Below are 18,076 nucleotides of genomic sequence, written 5' to 3' on the forward strand. Positions count from 1 at the left end.
CTAAGTCAGAAATTGTGCCTGAATGAAAAGTTAGCAAGGGAACGAACTGGATGGGACAGTGGCCCTTGCCTGCCTGCCGTCCTTCCCGGGACCATCTCCGGCCCTGAGTGGCGGACGGGAGCGGTCAGCCGAGGGCTGCCGTTCGCGCGACGTCCTCCCACAGCCTCTTACCTGATCCCACTGCCCCACGTGTCCAGGCAGGAGGCTCCGTGCCCCGGGGACAGCACCGGGCCTGCGCACCTGGACCCGTGGCACAGGCACCTCCTTGTGTCCAGGGGCGGGGGGGACACGCCTAGGGTAGGGGTAGGAGAGCCTGCAGCGGGGCCAAGCCGGGGAGCCGGGTGGGGCCAGCGCGGGGCTCCAGGGGCAGCAGCAGCGGCTGCACCACCTGTGACGAGTAGACGTCGTTTTGTACCAGAAACACGTTGAGTTTCAAAACTGGACCCAGGTCAGCCCAACCGCCGTTGCCCGTTGTCTCTGCCGCCCCGGCACTCCCCTCACTCAGATGGCGACGTGATGGCCACGCTGGGCGGGCGTGGAGAGAAGTCCCCGGGAGGGAGAATGGGGCACATGAGGGACTTGTGCTCAGAACCATAGTGGCGAGAAGAGGAACAAGGCCACTCACCTGGGCTGGGCTCCCCCAACACCTGCTTTTGGACGCCCTGGGTCCCAGACCTGGGTGGGGACGGCAGGTGAACCGGGCCGCACGCGGCTCCTGGAACCAGAGCGCTCTGGGTGGTGGTCTTCTCACGGATGGCCGCGTGTCTCCACCCAGGAGGTGGGAGGCTGCCACCAGGAGTCTGGGGGAAGACCGGGCCACTGCGGTCAGAGGCACAGGGCCTGTCCGCTAGGTCCTGGGGCGGCCAGCACCACGGCTGAGTCAACTTGCAGGCCTCCCGGGACGCTCCCCCCGCCCCCTCACACATGCTCGGGGGCTGTTCCCAGGAACACACACGCGGCCGGAACCCCCAGCTTCCACCGGCCTCCAAGCGGAAATCCCCGCATGTGAGCGCGGACCTGAAACCTGGGTTCCCCTAGTGCCCATCCCTTTGCTCCTGGGTCCCCAGGACACTCAGAGTGCCCCCCGGGATCAGCATCAGAATTAAAGGAGACCAGGCAGTGGGAGGGCGCCCATGATTCACACCCTAAGGCTGAGACACTCGGTTCCAGGTCTGGCATCTTGGCCACAGGCATCTTGAGCTACTGGAGAAAGGTCGGTCAGACTAGTCTCCCCTGAGCCTTTCCCAGCCAGGACGCTCTCCTGAGACGGCCGGGGGTGGGGGCAGGGCCGGGCGAGGGGGGCAGAGGGCCCCTGCGGGGTGGAGCTCCAGGCTGGGCTCACGGGCCTCCTTCTGTCCCCCAGACGCAGCCAGTGCCCAACCCTGTGGCCTACTTCCTGCACCAGTCCCCATGGTGGGTCCACCGCTTCGAGACACTCAGCAACCACTTCCTCGAGCTCGTGGTGCCTTTCTTCCTCTTCCTCGGACGGCGAATGTGTACCCTCCACGGGGCCTTACAGATCCTGTTCCAGGTGAGCCCACACGTGCGTCATCACTGTAACTGTGTCCCTGAGAGGAGTCTCCGCTGGGAGGACAGGCAGGTGGCTCCTCCCTTGCGTCCGGGAAGCCGTCCGTGCTGGGTTCTAGGGGCGTCCTCCCATGGGGTCATCCCTCTCCTGGGTTAGCCGTCCAGCCCCGAGGTAGAACAAACGGGGGAGGGCAAGAGGCAGAAGCAGGCTTCCCGCTGAGCAGGGAGCCCGACGTGGGACTCGATCCCAGGACCCCGGGATCATGACCCGAGTGGAATACAGACACCTAACAACTGAGCCACCCAGGCGTCCCGTTTCCTTGTAATTAAATTCAGGCAGCTGACCTGGAGGTCATCATTAGCTTTGGAGACAGAGTGTCCAAAACTGGGATTCCGACTGCTCCGTCGTAGCTGCTGTCCTTGCGGGGGGACAGCTCGCAGGGAAGGGCACGGAGAGTGAGCGTTCTGGGAAGCGCGTGCCCCGCCTCGCCTGCCCACGGGGAGAGCCGCAGGCCGTGGAGGGACCTCTGCCTCGGGCTGTGCCCCCTCCCTGTGTCCCGTAGTTGGCTCATCTGTTGTTCCATCGGTGGAATTTCCGGGTGTTTCCAAGTCTTTGTGGTAACAAATAAGGCTGCGGGGGGCGTGTGTGTGAAGGGAGGCCCGTGTCCAGGCGGGCGTGACTCCCGTGGTACCGCGGTCGTATCTAGAGCAGCGAGTTGTGCAGACGGACCCCACATTCAGGAGGCTGCGAGGGGGCTCATGCGCTCCAAAATCCCACAGCCCCGAATGCACTCGGGTGGACGTAGAAAGGCACAAACCACGTCCTGCTGCCAGTGTCTAGGAACGGCCGAGCGCGGTACAGAAGCAAACGCGCGGGGTTAAGCAGGCGCTCAGGGTGGGGCACCTTCCCTGAAACCGCCAGGTCTGCGGCATTTTGCGGTTTCTTGCTACGGCTGCAACGACGCGGGCGTAGGGACGCGATCTCTCAAGGAACGCCCACTTCTCATACACGCGCCGTGACGTACACTAAGTGTGCATCCTGGGGTCTCACCGTCCCCTGCCCTCCAGCCCCGACCCCCCTCGCTTCACCTCCTCCCCGACTGTGCCGCGTGTCCACCTTCGTCCTGTCGGCTGTCACGCGGCCGAGGGCTGGGCGGCGGCGTGCGGGATCCGGCGGGAAGCCCTGGCAGCGTCACGGGACTGCCTTCTGGTCCTCGACCACAAGACTGGTCCCGCGGCGGCTGTGACGGGCGCAGGAGCTCTGGTCCACACTGGGGTGTGTTCGTACGAGGCACCTCGTTTTCTGACACTGTAGACGCCATCTTTAACTACGTCGTCTTCCTCTGCGCTGCCCGAGTGTGCCAATGCCACGGACGCGGCCATCGTCACGCACGCCGGCCCCTGCACCAGTCGGTCCCGGTCGGCCGTGTGCTCGCCCCGCGGCAGCTCCCAGAGCAGCGGAGCACCGGCAAGTTGAGCTCCGCACATCTGCTCCCTGCGGCTCAGGCAGCCAGCGCCGGGCTCCCGCGTGCTCTCGAGGGCCCCAGCAGGGAATGCCGGCGTGGGCCACCTTCCCCAAGTCCCATCTGTTTCTGGTTTCCTTGTGCCATTTTTAGTCACCGAATTAAACACACGGTTCTCTCTGCACCCGCTGTGAGGAGGTCACTTCACGCTCCCGAGTGGCCGACGTGGTCCATCACGGTTCACCTCCCAGGACGAACGCCTCTTCGGTCACCCTGCGCACTGCGATGCGTCCCGGGGGCTGCCTGGCCGGCGTCGGCGTGCACCATGCGTGGCCGTCGCTGCAGGCCGTGCGGTGGTGGCAGTGACCTGCCCGGCTGTGCTCCCGGCAAGCAGGACAGAGGCAGGGCTGCCAGGGGACGGGGACTCGGCCCCTGGGGCTGGCGGTCGGGCCGCGCCCATTTCCTCTGAAGGCAGACGTCGCAGCAGACGTCGTGCTGGGGACGGGGCCGCGTGTCACAGCAGAGCCGCTTCCTTAACGGAGCAGCCGCCTCAGCTGGCATCTTTGGACTTTCACATCTTTGTGTTCCCTCGTGTCCCGTCGTTCTCAGCGTCCGTTTTCTGACTCGGCTACTCACGTGGCTTCCCGCGGCTGAACAAGTGCTCCCCGCACGGACTCCACGCCCAAATTTCACCCCCACACGGCCGCCGCGGCCGCCCCAGAGCTCAGGCCCAGGCCTGCCACCTGCTGCCGCCCGCCAGTGCTTCAGCCGCTGTTGGGAGTTAACGTTCTCGTTGTGGACAGTCACGGATCTGCAGAAAAACGCAGCACAGAGCGCGGACGGTCCCGAAGTCACATGACACGGCGGTACAGGGTCCGCACAGCAGTGTGTCAAGTGACACGTCGGTAGAGGATCCCCATATCCGTGTCACGTGACACGTCGACTTAGGAGCCCAGACACCTGATCACCAGCGGGATTACGAGAGTTCGCTGCAGGGTCACCGGCGCTGTGCATCCTCTGGGTTCGGACGCGTCTAGTGACAGGGGTCTGTCGGTCACAGAGTCCCTCCACTGCCCCGAGAGCCTTCTGTGCTCCCAGACCCCGCCTCAAGCCCAGGGCAGCCCCTGACACCCGGCTGTCGCCGTAGCTCGGCCTTCTCCAGGACGTCCCGTGGCTGCGGGCGCCCGGGACACTCGCTCTCCCGACGTGCCCTCACTTAGCAGCGCACGCTCGGGGGTCCTCGTTTTCCCGGCTGAAGCGCTCACTTCCACCGCGGAGCAACCCTCTGCGGTCTGCGCGCGCCACAGTTCACGCGTCAGGAAGCCGGACTTGGCTCGAGGGCAGCGCCGCGGCCGGGCCGGTGAGCCCTGCGCCCCCCACCCCGATAAGGGCCCCCCCCGGTAGGCAGGGGCGCACGGGCCGCATGCCTGCCGCGCCCACCCTGAGCCCTGTGCTCCCACAGTCCCAAGCCAGCAGAAGGCGACTCCGGGCCGGCTCGAGCGCCCGACGGGGTCCACCAGTGTGGGCACCACCTCGTGCCGGACCCTCCCCTGCTGTCCCAATTCCAAGGTGACTCGGACGATCCGGCCCTGCACAGCCGTGCCGGGAGTGGGGCTCTGCGTGGCTTTGTGGTCACCATGGCGACAGACGACTGCCTGGGGAGGGGAATGTGGGGCATTCACTAGCCCCCTGCCCACCTTGGCTGCTTTTCCAGGCTGCGGACTGCTAGGGACCCTCTCCAGGCGCTAAACCTGCCTGGGCCTGGGGGAAGCAGTGTCCACCTCCCGCTGTCTCTCCCCAAAACCTGACGGCTGGCTGTGACGAGTACCAAGGAGAAGCCAGTTGTCCTGTCACTTGAAAAAGTGAAGGAGGTTTGCGACCCTGGGGCAGACTCAACTCTCCGACCCGGGACCCTCTGAGTGCCCTTGTCCACAGAGCACGTGGCGGGACTCCTGCTCCAGGCCGGCGACTGGCTAGCTGGACCCGGCTCAGTGGCAAGTCCAAACCCCAGCCCAGGCCACCAGTGTCCCCCTAGCACGTGGAGGGGCCCAGGGCTCAAGCGTGGATGGCTCGGCCAGGAGCGGCCTGAGGATTGGGCCCTGACCTGGCTCTGGGAGCTGCTGCCTGGGTGGGTAACGGTGGACAGCGGGCGCCACAGGAGCTCAGCGTGGGGCCCGAGCTGGACCTTGCTGACCCGCAGCTCTGGACGTTATTCCAGAAGACCAGCTCACGCACTTGCCTTCTGTCCCCCAGAGACCTGGGGAGCCCCTGGTCCAGGCACGTCCCAGGAGTCCTCGCCAGAGCCATGGTAGCACTGCGGCTCTCCAGGGTCCAGTGCCCTGCCCGGCTCTCCGGAGCAGAGAGGACGGCCAGACAGCTGGTCCGCCGCCGTCCCGGGCAGTCTGGGGCTCCAGCGTGGGGGCTGCAGGGCGCAGCCTCACGGCCGCAGCTTAGCTCTCAAGGATCCCCGCGCTGTGCCAGGGGCCGGTCACTGTGCGGAGCAGTGCGCGGCGTGGGGGGTTAGGCTCAGTCCTGACGGGCCGCGCTTCTCCTGCGCCCGACAGCCCGAGGGACACCTCCGGATCTGTTGTTTCCGCTCATTCCTCCGGGGTGGGGCTGAGGATGCGGACGTGCTCCTCTCCTCCTACGCTGGGTTGACACAGCTGTTCCGGACGGTTCTGCGAGGCCACGGGGCTGCTGTCTACTTGGAGAGGGGCACGTAAGACTCAACCGGAGAGCTGAACCGCCCGGGCCCAGACGCCCCCCGCCTTGTGACATTAAGCCTCGAGTCTGAGGGAGGGACCCTGGCAGGGGCAGCATCTGTAAGGGATAGGAGCGCGCGCCCCCCTAGTGGGACCAGGTGCTCAGAGGCAGGTGGCTCCTGGTTGGAGCAGAGAGACCTGCCTCCGCCTCCCACCACGTCCTGCTCCTTCCACCCTCTGTGACTTTGGCCGGAGTCAGGAACGGGTCACGGTGAGGGCCATCACCAGGGCAACAGCCAGAGGCCACACGCCCAGAGCCGGGGTCCCGGGACACACAAAGTTGCCCATGAGCACGTGTGTCCCCGGGACGCCTACACTGTAAGGGAACCGAAAAGACGTTCCGAAGTTATTCACGCGCAGATGGGCCGTTCCTGACCCGGGGACCCTGCGGAGAGGCCGCGGGCGGGCGTCCTCCAGTCCCCGCCCTCCTGACACTTTTAGCACAGCGGTTCAGAGCCTGACGGCGTTCTCGCGGCAGGGCTGTGCGTCTGTGCGGGGGCCCCGCCGGGCTCACCGTGTGACTCTGCCCCTAACCCCCCTGGTGGCATCGTAGGCGTCTCCGATCCGTTCGTCGCTGTCATCAAATCACAATTCTGGGACGTGATCTCTCGGTATTTCTCTGCCGCCCTCGCTTCCCGGGACGTGGCACCCGGTGCGTCTGTCGGGCATCCCGTCCCGGTCCGTGCTGTGGCTCAGAGGGCGCCTCGCCTCCGGACCCTGCCGTCCCCGCGCCCACTCGCCTCACGTCTGGGAGCCGCCCCGTTGGCGCTCTCCGAGTGCGTGTGGCTCTTCCCACACTTTCCGCGTTTCTCCTGCTCGTGACCAGCGTCTCGTTCTCGCGTTCGCAGAGGCTGCTCGGACACGCTTATGCACCAGCTCCAGGTTTCCTCCCGCCTCCGATCTGTTCTCCTGAGCCCCTCTCCTTGGCTCGCGGGTCCTCGGGCCCCCACGGGACGCCGGCCGCCATGGGCCGCGGGTGAGGGTGCGGACGCCGTGTCCTCGGTGCCGAATCCCGCCCTGCCGAGCAGCTCTCCTGCTCGCAGGTCCGGCTCCCCGTACGGCCGGGTCTGACGGAGCCTCTGAGGCAGGGCTGGCTTAGCCTTCCTCCGGGCGGGGCCGCGCGGGGTCTCTGCCTGGCTTTCCCCTAGGTCTCCGCCCACGTCGTCCGGGAGCTTCCACGTGCCTGGGACCCCGAGGCTGGCAGACGCAAGGGCACCCCGGCCGTCCCTGCGCCTACTGGCCTGTGTGCCTCCTGGCACAGCGCCAGCCCGCCGCCTCGACCTCCCCGACATGAAGCTCTGCCCTTCAAGGGTTCCTTCCCTGGGCGGAGGCCCACTACCTGCCTCCAGGGAGGGCGGAGGCTGACGTGGGTCTGCGTGGCTGCCTGGGCTCAAGCGTCGCTGGCCCTGTCCCCCGTCCCTGTCCCCCGTCCGGCTGCAGCACTGCTCGCTCCTTCCAGCCCTTGAGCCTTGAGAAGCCAGTCGCCCTGGATGCAAAGTCAGTGTTCCTGGAGCCACTGAGTGATGGCACAGAAGGGTCGTGGCTTTGGGACGCAGGGGCTCACTCCACTTCTCGAGGACGAAAGGGCACGGTCAGGGGTGGCCCGCCAGCGACCGATGGCTCTGCGGGAGTCTTGAGAAACTCCCAAGTTCGTGCCTGCTGGGCTCTCCTCCGCGCAAGTGACAGGAAGGGTGTGCCCGAGTGTGGGATCGGATGGTTCCAGGGACGCAGACAGGACAGAGATGCTGGAGGAAACGGGGCATCTCGGACAGGCTCCCTGGGCTCTCCTCTGTCCCCGTCCTCACCGCTGGGGGTTTGCACATGGAGGTCGGGGAGGCCCGGCGCCTGGGCAGACAGGGCCCCGGGGCTCTGCTCCGTTCTCAGGGGAGCCAGACCCCGCGGCTGCACGTTGCTCTCTCTCCAGACGACACCGGCTGTGCCCGCACTACGTGACCGCCTGCGCCCCAAGCCGGGCTTTATTCCAGAGGGGTGAGCGGGCAAACCTGCACGAAGGCAGCCCCGCAACACGGCGGAAACACCCCCTGCGCCGTCCTTCCACTCCCGTCCGAGGCCCGGCACCCACGGGCGACTTGCCCGCGCCCTCCGTGTTTCAGTCTAAACGCTTACACGGTCTTAACGTCTACTCCATCCCAGGACACGAGGGACCCTGTGAGCGGGCAGGTCACTCCGCTGGGGCGTCCTGTGTAAGGTCCTGTGTAAGGGCTGTCGAGAAGCCCCTGGGGCTGGCCGGCGGGTCTGCCCTCCCTCAGGGTTTCTCAGACACACCTTCCGGCACAGCGGTCCCATCTGCTCCGCACTGGGTCCTTCCGGGGCTCGGCTGCGACACACGGGAGCACGGGCAGCGAGCGCTCTCCGCAGGAGCGTCCGGTCAGACCGGCGGCTTTGGGCCTGGGTTGCTGTGGGCGCTCAGCACGGCCGCGAGGGGCCGGGGGGAGACACCGTGTCTCAGCGTGGCTGCCGGCTGGGCTCGTCACGCCTGGAGAGGTTGGCCCCTGGCCACGCCGCTGCTGGGCCTTCTAGTGGTGACGGTGGCCGTGTGTCCGGGCGGTCTGAGGGTCGCCGTGAGGGTTTGTCCAGACAGGCCCTCCGTGGCTAGAGGTGGGTGCTGGTGGCCAGCAGCGCGAGAGGGGCTCTGAGGGGCAGGTGTGAGGCCCCCCACCTGCCCGGCGCCCCACCCGGCACAAGCACAGGCTTCCGGCCGTGGGGGCCGGAGGCAAGGTCACTGTCTCGGCAGCCCTCGGGCCGCACAGAGCAGTGGAAGGAGCTGCAGCCGCCACCTTCCCCTGTGGCCCGAGAGCTGCACCGAGAACACCAGCCGTCGCGTCTTGACGGGGATCCAGACAAAAAGGACGTTTCCGTGAGCGCGCGGAGAGCTGCCACCCTCGGCCAGAGCGCGGCCCAGACTCCTGAGCCGTGAATCCACACCTCGTAAAACGCCGTCGTAATCCGTAAAACTGACACGACCCATCGAAAGCTCGGCTCCTCCTGCCAGACCCTCATTAGGCTGGCGTCTGGGACCTCACATTCGTCCCCGACGGCTGGGATCGGGACCCAGCTGAGACGCAGGACGAGTGGGAGCCCGGCTGCCAGGAGGCCCGACCTCGACACCCCCGCCCACGCCGGGCCACGCCTGCCCGGTATCCCACGCGAGGGGACAGCCTGCTCTGCTTGGTGGACGGCCGTGGGCTTCTGAAGGTCACGCTTGTTGCACAAATACGTCCGTTCGGTCACGTGTGCGGATGAACTCTGGCCCTTCTCTTCCAGCCTCTGGGGCGACTGTGCGGTGTTCTGGTCTCACCACTTTTCGCAGTTGCCGTGGAAGCACGTCTGGCCACTACCCAGCTCGCCAGGTCCCCCTCCTGTCTTCGCTGCTCCTGAGGGCGCAGGCGGCGGCTGGCGAGCGCCCTTAACGGCTTCCTCTCCAGCCTCGGGCTGCCTCCACCCTTCCCGGGACTCGCCCCTGGGACGGTTCTGGAACGCGCAGAATCCCCGCTGCAGCCCCACAACCGAGTCCTCGTGAGGAAGAGCCCTCGGCCTCGCAGCGGCACGTCACAGCCGGGGCACGTCGTCGTCCTCCGAAGCCCGGAGGAAGCCAGCGCTGCCCAGGATGCGGGCACGGCCCAGGTTGTGCAGCTCGAGACGGGTAACTCGGAACCCAGTGAAAAGCAAACTCCTCCCCTTCTGGAGATGCTGTCACTGGCCACCTACGCGCCACGCACGGGCCACGGCCGGCTCGCAGGCGCACGGGGCCCCCGGCCGGCTACACGGGGTCCCAGAGGCGGGGCCGCACAGCACACAAGCCGCGGAGACCGGAGCCCACCGAGTTCAGGAACAGGCAGAGTGACAGGCGGCGGCAGTCAGTTCACAGGTCGTAGGGTGGGGGTTGGAGGCGGTCTGGGATGGAAGCTTCTGGATTTTATGGTGGTTTGCACAAGAGTCAGCATCTGGGAAAAGCCTTTGCACTGGGTGCTTCAGAGGCGCGCAACCTCCCACGTGTGTCCAGGAGACTGAGGAGCGGAGAATGCCGAGCGGCCAGGGACGCACGGCTCCCGACGGGCTCCCAAGCCCGTGCCGCCGCGGGGCCGCCTCTTCACACCCGGACGCCTCCTTCCCAGGGGCCCTGCTCGGCGGCCACGGCCTCTGAGGGCTGGCTGGGCTCGTAGAGCCTGGTGCCCGCGGGCAGGGCATGGGCGCAGCAGCCTCCCCTCGCCGCCCTCCAGCACCCAACGACGGTGTCCTAATCAGGCCGAAGAGGTTATTTTTAAGTCACTAAACCGCCTACAACACGCACAGCTGCTAGGAGGACGTTCCAGAAGGCCTGGCTGCGAGGCGGCTTCAGGCGCAGCCCCCTGCCGGCCGGCAGCTCACCGGGCAACGGGCTGAGCACGCGGGATGGCCCCAGCCATCGCACTCCGACCAGAGACTTTGCGACCTTGGTTCTTAAGACCAAGAGGCTACGTTGTCTCTAGGGTGAGCCCCACGGGGACGCTGCCGCCACGCGGTGAGTACCAAGTCCGCAGACGAGCCAGCGGGACTGGGACACGGGGGAGGCCCGCTGGACGTCTAGACCCCGTGTCACCCCAGACGCTGTGGCGGCACCCGCCGGGGCTGCTCCAGGCCTCTGAGGGGACAGTGGCCTGCCCCAGCTCACGGTGCCCAGAAAGTGGAGGAGGTCGGGCTCCACAAAGCCACACAGAAGGGAAGATCAGCCAAGCCCGTCCCAGCATGTGCCCAGGTCCAGGCCGGCCTCACGCACAGTCACTGGGGCCACGGCTCGGGGGCTGCTAGGTGTGGAGGACAGGGCGGCCGGACAGGGCCCATCACCTGACTTCTGGGTGCGCAGTGAGAGCCTCGTCCACCTCCCACAGGACTGAGGACACCCGCGGACAGTCACCATCGCGATGGCCCCACACTCAAACGCCAGCCCCAGTCCCCACAAAGCCGCCAGCTCCCAGGTCGGTGGGTGGGCGTCCGGCAGCCCCAGAGGCCAGAACCGAGGTGTCCACAAGTTGGGGCCCACCAGGGCTCTAGTAAGAACTGCCTCCGATCAGCTGAGGCGTGGACACGCGCGGGGCCCGGCCCTCCAGACGTCTCCCCACACCAGCACGGCAGCCGCCCCGTCCTCCACAGCGTCCCCCATGGGCCTGGGCTCAGACACTGCCCCGTCCCCTCCAGGTGGTCCTCGTCATCAGCGGGAACCTGAGCTTCCTGAACTGGCTGACCATGGTGCCCAGCGTGGCCTGCTTCGATGACGCCACCTTGGGGTTCTTGTTTCCCTCTGGGCCTGGCTGCCTCAAGGGCCGAGTCCTGAAGCTGCAGGAGGAGGCCGCCCGAGGGCTCCGGCCCCCCCCGAGATACGGTGAGTGGACAGCAGAGCCACTAGCCAGAGTCCCGGCTTGGGAGTGAGGGGCCGCCGAGGGTCCGAGCCCCGGAGCAGAGCTCAGCGCCCCGTCCCCCTCTCTGCCCCCCACCAGGCTGCATGGTGCGGCGGGCGGTGCATGTGGCCCTGGGCGTCCTGGTGGCCTGGCTCAGTGTCCCCGTGGTCGTCAACCTGCTGAGTCCCACGCAGGTCATGAACACGTCCTTCAACCCTCTCAGGATCGTCAACACGTACGGCGCCTTCGGAAGGTACGGGCGCGGCGGCTCCTTGCCCCGGCCCCTGCGCGCACACGCGGGACCCGGGGCCCTGAGGGACCCCCCGACCCTCCGTGTGCCAGAGCCCCCTCCTCGGTCTCCCCACAGCATCACCAAGGAGCGCACAGAGGTCATCCTGCAGGGCACGGCCAGCCTCAACGCCAGCACGCCGGACGCCGTGTGGGAGGACTATGAGTTCAAGTGCAAGCCCGGGGACCCCGGGCGGCGGCCATGCCTCATCTCCCCCTACCACCACCGCCTGGACTGGCTCATGTGGTTCGCGGCCTTCCAGGTAAGGGCCTCTGCTGTCCTCCCCACCGGCTGTGTTCCCAAGGCTGCAGCCCCTGCGGTGGGGACGCCCAAAGTGTGGCCGGTGGGGTGCGGTCGCTGCCTCACGTGACCACCCCACAGCCCGCATCTTCCTTCTGGGTCTTCCCCTTGCTGTTCTCTGCCAGCACAGGCCCTGCCTCTGGGCAGCAGTGCCCCTCCCAGGTGGGGGTCTCTGCATCGCCCGGACCGGACCGCCTCGCACAAGGGTCTGTGGGTGCAGAGGGCCACGGGGTCACTATCAGCAATGGCAGGACAAGCCTGCTAGGGCTGTCCCTGTCCCGTCTGCCTGTGCAGACTGTCGCTCACATGAGACCCCCAGGGCCGGCAGGCGACAGCACTGAGAGGCCACCACCTCTCCCCCCGAGAAGGGGACCGCTGCAGGACGCGCCCCCTCCCCCCCCCGCCGAGAGGAGCCATCTGCAGACCCCTGCCCAGTGAGCCAGGGCTGGGCGCGAGCGTGGACCCACCACCAGGAGGGCTAACCCCCCACCACAGCTGAGGGGGAGCAGGCGGGGAGCTGAGGGCCCTGGGCCCACGGCCGGGTTGCCTCCCCCCAGAGGGCTCCCTGTGTCCCCAGCTCTGCCTGGAGCCGGCACCCCCTCCCTCTCTCGCCCCAGACCTACGAGCACCACGAGTGGATCCTGCACCTGGCAGGCAAGCTTCTGGCCAACGACGCCACGGCTCTGTCCCTGCTGGCCCTCAACCCTTTCGAGAACAGGGCGCCCCCCAGGTAGGACTCCCCTCCTGCACGGGACCCTTGGCCCCTGCAGCCTCTCGGGGCTCCTCCTCCAGGGGCACCCACAGCCAGCTTGGAACCCCTGCAAGCGCGCGGGTGCAGGTCCCCTGCGCTGGGAACCCCCCACGGCCGCGGCCGGTCCTCAGTGCCTGCGGGCTCGGGGCTGAGGGCCCTTTGCAGATGTCACCTGGGCCCCCGCGGTCCCTGGGCCAGGTCCACGTGCCAGTCCAAGGAGCGGCAGCTCGGCAGGCGGCGGACGGGCCGCCTGACACGGGGTCTCCCCTCGCAGGTGGGTCCGGGGAGAGCACTACAGGTACAAGTTCAGCCGCCCCGGGGGCCGGCACGCCACCACAGGCAAATGGTGGGTCCGCAGGAGGCTCGGGCCCTACTTCCCCGCGGTCAGCCTCCCGGACCTGAAGGACTACTTCCAGTCGCGGGAGTGGCCGTACCCCGAACTGCCGTAGGAGCGGCCTCGGGCCTGCGTGTGGACCAATAAAAGCAGAAGCGCGGCTGCTGGAGTGAAGGCTCGTGTGCCCGGGCCCCGCCGCCCTGCGTCCTGACCTCTTGGAAAGCAGGCTCAGTGAGCAGGGGCTCCCCGGGCCAGCGTGTCCCCTCCTTTCCTCCTGAGTTCATCACACGGAGCCCCCATAAAGCCCCTGACCCTGTGGTGTCCATCGGCACCTGCCGCACAAGGGAGGGCGGGTCCCCAGTCAGGCCCTTCTGCCCGGGCAGCTGAGCCCCATTCGCCACCTGGTGTGGCCCCAAGGAAGCTGCCACTCCCTGTGCTCTTGGCCCCCGTGGCTGTCCTCCCACATCCAGGATAGGCCTGGGAAAGGGAGAGGCCAAGGCGGCCGGTCCTCCCCTCACGCCTGCCCCCTTCTCAGAACCTTCGTGCCTCCCCAGGGGGGACGTGTCCGGCATCCGGAGGCATGGACAGAAGCCCCTTGTTCCTCCCCAGGTGGGCCACCTCCTCCCCCCTCCTCCTCCTCTCCTCTTGACCACATCCCCCCCACCCCGACTCCCTGACCTGTGGAGGGGGCTCAGCTGGGGACACCGGGCCTGGGCCCTGGATGTGCCCGCTGCGGCTCGCGCCAGACGGGGTATTCCCGGCGCGGCGGGGCTTCCGGGCCCTCTGCCGCCTGACGTGTGTGCGGCCCCAGTCCTAAGGCCTGATGTGAGCTGCGAGCAAACCGCTCCCACCGAGGGCCGCACCCCTGCGGCACCAGCGGCCCAGCACCTGTGGCCCAGCCCCTGCCCGTCACCCCTCCCCTCTCCCGCAGCTCCCCTCCCTCCCTCCCTTGACCCAAAACCGCCCGGAGGCCACGCTGCTCCAGGGAGGGTCCCGGCGGGAACGCGGTGGTTCAGGCGGGAGGCCTGGCCGAGGCGGGCACAAGCGCGGGTCTGTGTGCAGCGCCTGCCCCCCGAGAGCCTGCCCGGGGGGCCAGCCAGTCCAGGTGCCAACAGAGAGGCCGTGTTCCTGCTCGCAGGGAAACAGGCTCCCAGTGTCTCTCAGAACAGACGCAGCCTCAGACGGGGAGCCCGGAGCCAGCAAGTCTGCCCGCGGCCGCCACACGGAGCGGAGCACCGGCCCGCCGCGGCCTGGGCGGCCCTTCCTGGGGGGCCGTCCCGGGAGCTCCGCCGCTGGCCGGGGGCACCAGAGTGGGCAGGGACCCAAGGAGCTTATGCCTTGGCCCGGGCGGCCACTGCCTGTCCTCGCTGCATGCCGGGCTCCCTGCCCCCCGGGGCCTCAGAACCCCTGCCTGGGGGCTCCCCTCCGGGCCTCCTTCTGGCTCGGCACCACCCCGGGCCTCCCCCCACCCTTCAGCAGGCCTCGTGCCCTGGAGGCGCCCCTGTCCTGGGACAAGACAAACATGTGCGCGCCGTGGAGACCACTGCAGGGGACTCCGGGTCCCGGCCATGGGGCCTCTGACAGAGGAGCCCCCTCAGGTCTCCACCGGCCTCCACGCACGTGTCAGCGGACAGGTCCCCCCCGCTCGCTAGCACAGGCCTGGGCTCAGCCCGTCACCCCAGTGGCCTCCCAGGCTGCCGGGCCGACACGCACACCCCCACACAGCCCTCAGGGCCCACGCTGCTCCTGGTCACACACCAGGCAGGTGGGCGCTCGGCCCGGCCCCCAGTGGCGGGCGGCAGCGATACGGGCCGGGCCGAGCGCCCACCCCAGGAAGGGGAAAGGCCCAAACTCCATTTGCCTCCGCTCTGCCCACACTGCCCTCTCTTGGAATCCGCCGTTTCCACACAAGAAAGGGGGCTCGGGGACACGAGATGTGAGCCCACCGTTCCCCACCAGGGCTGAGGCGCCGCCGGACAGCTGAGCCCAGGCGGACCGAGAGCATCCTTTCCTCCCCGCTGGCGAGGACCAGATGTGGCAGAAGCAGCGGCTCAGGCTTCGTCAACATGCCAGAGGCGCTGCCCTCACCTTCCGGGGGGGGGGGGGGCACCAAGGTTAAGGGGGGGGCTTGACCCTGGGGGGCCGAGCCCTCTTGATCCCGCAACTACACAAGGGGTCATGTGGGAGTGTGGGAGACTGGGTGTGCGCCAGCCTCCGCCCAGCCATCGGGCGGGGGCATCTGCTGGGCCGCCGGGAGGGTCCGCGCCTCATCAGATCCGAGAGCTGCGGGGGCGTCGGGTCTCCCCGGGGGCTCGGCACCTGCCCTGGGACGGCCCTGTGCTCTGCGGGAGGACAGACACCGCGGTGAACCCAAGAACGTGACGGCTCACCGCCACTGGCCCAGATGGGGCCCGAGGACCGAGCGGTTCCTGCCCCCAACGGTTCCACTCAGTTTCGGGTGCAACTACTCCCGCCGTTCGCCTCGTGTCCCTGTGACCTCGGGAGCTGTCCCGCACTCGGGCGAGATGGCCCTTCTCCACTCCCGATGCTGATTTGGGGCTTTCCCCTCCTACCTCCTTGTCAGTCTCGAAGCCCCGACGCGGGGTTTTCCTGTCAGCTCTGCGGTCGCCGGTCCGTCCTGCGGGTCCCAGTGCTCGCTCTCCGCCACCTCGGACCGAAAACTCCCGTTTCTTTCTATTCCTCCTCCTGCTCTCGGGGAAACGCAGCTGGAGGCCCCGGCCGCAGGCTCTGCGGGACACTGCGAGCCTTCCCAGAGTTCTAGAAACGCTGACCTCCCCGTTAACGCCAGACCAACAGAGGTGGGGCTTTTGGTTGCCAGAGGAGCGCATGTGGGGCTGTCCCCTCCGCTGTCCCCCCGGCATCTGCTGCCGAACCACGCCTCGGCCCCAACGCCCCGCAGCGCCCTTCGGACTGACGTCCCTCTCGGAAGCGAACGGGCTCGGGGAAGGATGGCCTCCGCGGTCCCCCGCGGCTGCCTGCCTCCCTCTGCCCAGAAGGTCCCCTGCTCCCTGGGGCCGTTCCCCACGTCGATCCCTGCCCGCGCAGCACGAAGACGCCTCCGTCCCCGGGGACGCAGCTTCCAAACCCCGCGGTGAAGTGGGGCTCACGGCACCACAAACAGACCCTTAAGATGAAACGGACCCGCCTTCAGCTTCCCTGACGGGAGCGGAAACGCCTGCGGGAAAGCGAGCGGAAGTCAGGGCCGCCGCGACCGGCCTTCTGCGAGTCACGGGAGCCGCGACGGAGCCGTGAAGCGGCGGCAGCGGATCCCGACAGCGAAGCGGACGGGATCCGGGAAGCCCGCAGCCACCGCAGGTGACTCGGGAAGAGACGAAGTCGCGAACTTCCACACACGTGAAGAGGCCGCGTCCGTGTAGACACCTCCCGACAGAGACAGCGCCAGCCCAGGCGGCCTCACTGCGCTCCCCAGGACGGGCGAGAACGGGCGTCGGCCCTTCCCAAACGCTCCCCAAAATCAGAGAAGGGGGTGCTTCCCGACTCTTCTCACGAGGCCGGGTTTACCCTGATGAACCCCTAGACGCCAGCATCTCGGGATTTGTGCAGCCGGAAGCAAATGCCCTCAACGAAACAGCAGCGAGCAGCAGCGCGACAGACGGACGCCGCGCCGTGACCAGGTGGGATCGGTGGGTCCCTCGCGCCCGCAGAACGTGGGGGGGGAGGGACACGGTCCTCTCGACTGATGCAGGAAAAGCATTTGGCACGATCCAAAACCCTTTCGTGAGCAAAGCCACTCTGGAATGCCCGTGATAATAAGATGTCGTCAGCGCACCCACGGCCAAGAGTGAACGTGAAGACCTTCCCCGCAGACCCACACTGAGACGAGAGGGGCCGCTGCCGTCCGTGCCCGTGACACCGACCGAAGTTCCAGCCAGCGCCGCTGGTCAAAACACTAAAACGCTCAGGGGCGCCTGGGTGGCTCAGTGGGTTGAGCCTCTGCCTTCGGCTCAGGTCGTGATCCCAGGGTCCTGGGATCGAGCCCCGCGTCGGGCTCCCTGCTCAGCGGGGAGCCTGCCTCCCCCCCCCTCCACCTACTTGTGATCTCTGTCAAATAAATAATAAATAAAATCTTTAAAAATAAAAAAATTTTAAAAATAAAAAGCTTTAAAGTAAAAAAGAAAAACTACCTCTAATTCACAGATGACGTGATCCTCTAGAAAAAAATCCCAATGATCCACCAAAGAAACGCGCACTAGAGCTAACGAACCAGCTGAGCAGAGCGCCAGGTACAGGACCGGCAGCGAAGTCAGCGACGAGCAGCGGGAAGCCGGCGCCACGACGGCAGGCTCCCTCACCACTGCCCCAACGGCAACAGCAAACACCTCCCCAGACGCTGAGCCGAGGCAGGACACCTGTGCGCGGAGAGCCACGTGCCGCCGCCGAAACTGGCGGTGAACAAGGCTGAGGGCAGGGGAGAGACGCACGCCTGCAAGCTCGGGACCGCGGCGACAAGGTGCGGAACCAGCCAAGGCGGTCTGCGGGCCCAGCGAACCCTCTCCGGACTCTCCAACGGCCTCGCTGTGTAGAAACGGAGCCAACACTCAAGTTCACACGGAACCACAAAGGGCCCCAAATAACAGAAACAACCATTAGAAAGACGCTGGAGGCTTCACGTTTCCCGACCTAAAAACTTAATACAAAGCTACAGCCATCGAAACGGTGTGGTCCTGCCGCGGCCACAGACCCGTGGACCAGAGGGACAGAACGGAAGCCTCGTGAAGCTTCACTCACGTGGCCAATGATTCTTGACAAGGATGCCACGACCCCTCTGGGGGGAAAGGGCAGTCGGGCGGGAGAGCAGGAGCTAGAGCACTGAAAAACGGAGCTGCGTGCTCGCCTCAGACCGCGCTCAGAAATCAACCCAGAAAACGGGCGCCTGGGGGGCTCAGTGGGTCAAGCCTCTGCCTGCGGCTCAGGTCATGATCCCAGGGTCCTGGGATCGAGCCCCGCATGGGGTGATTCTGGTTCAGCGGGGAACCTGCTTCCCTCCCTCTCTCTCTGCCTGCCTCTCTGCCTACTTGTGATCCCTGTCTGTCAGATAAATAAATAAAACCTTTTTTAAAAATAAATAAACAATAAAATTCCCAGAAGAAAACATGAATTTAACAATGGATTCTGAGGACACCAACAGCAGGAGGAGCAAAAAGAAAACCAGATAGACTGGACAACAAGAAATTTAAAACTTTTGTGCACCTAAGGACGTTATCAGAAAAGT

The 18,076-nt window shown here is 66.8% G+C and overlaps 1 protein-coding gene across 3 annotated transcripts in view; it reads left to right on the forward strand.

The window, feature by feature from the left end:
* Positions 1-13,464, forward strand: part of LOC111156220 (lipase maturation factor 1) — an 83,931-nt gene extending 70,467 nt beyond the window's left edge. Inside the window, exons 6-12 of one of the 3 annotated variants that reach the window (XR_002641191.1) lie at positions 1,364-1,531; positions 10,949-11,132; positions 11,248-11,401; positions 11,516-11,699; positions 12,355-12,467; positions 12,763-13,053; positions 13,377-13,464. Coding sequence is in view for 2 of the 3 variants with exons in the window: in XM_022516960.1 (XP_022372668.1) it covers positions 1,364-1,531; positions 10,949-11,132; positions 11,248-11,401; positions 11,516-11,699; positions 12,355-12,467; positions 12,763-12,937 (978 nt within the window). In the remaining variant the exon portion in view is untranslated. Of the gene's footprint in view, positions 1-1,363; positions 1,532-10,948; positions 11,133-11,247; positions 11,402-11,515; positions 11,700-12,350; positions 12,468-12,762 lie in introns of all 3 variants that reach the window. The other 2 variants (XM_022516960.1, XM_022516961.1) reach the window with 2 other exon arrangements.
* The last annotated feature ends 4,612 nt before the right edge of the window (positions 13,465-18,076 follow it).

This window comes from Enhydra lutris, unplaced genomic scaffold (assembly GCF_002288905.1).
Source record: "Enhydra lutris kenyoni isolate GAN:26980312 unplaced genomic scaffold, ASM228890v2 scaffoldscaffold45, whole genome shotgun sequence".
NCBI lineage: Eukaryota > Metazoa > Chordata > Mammalia > Carnivora > Mustelidae > Enhydra > Enhydra lutris.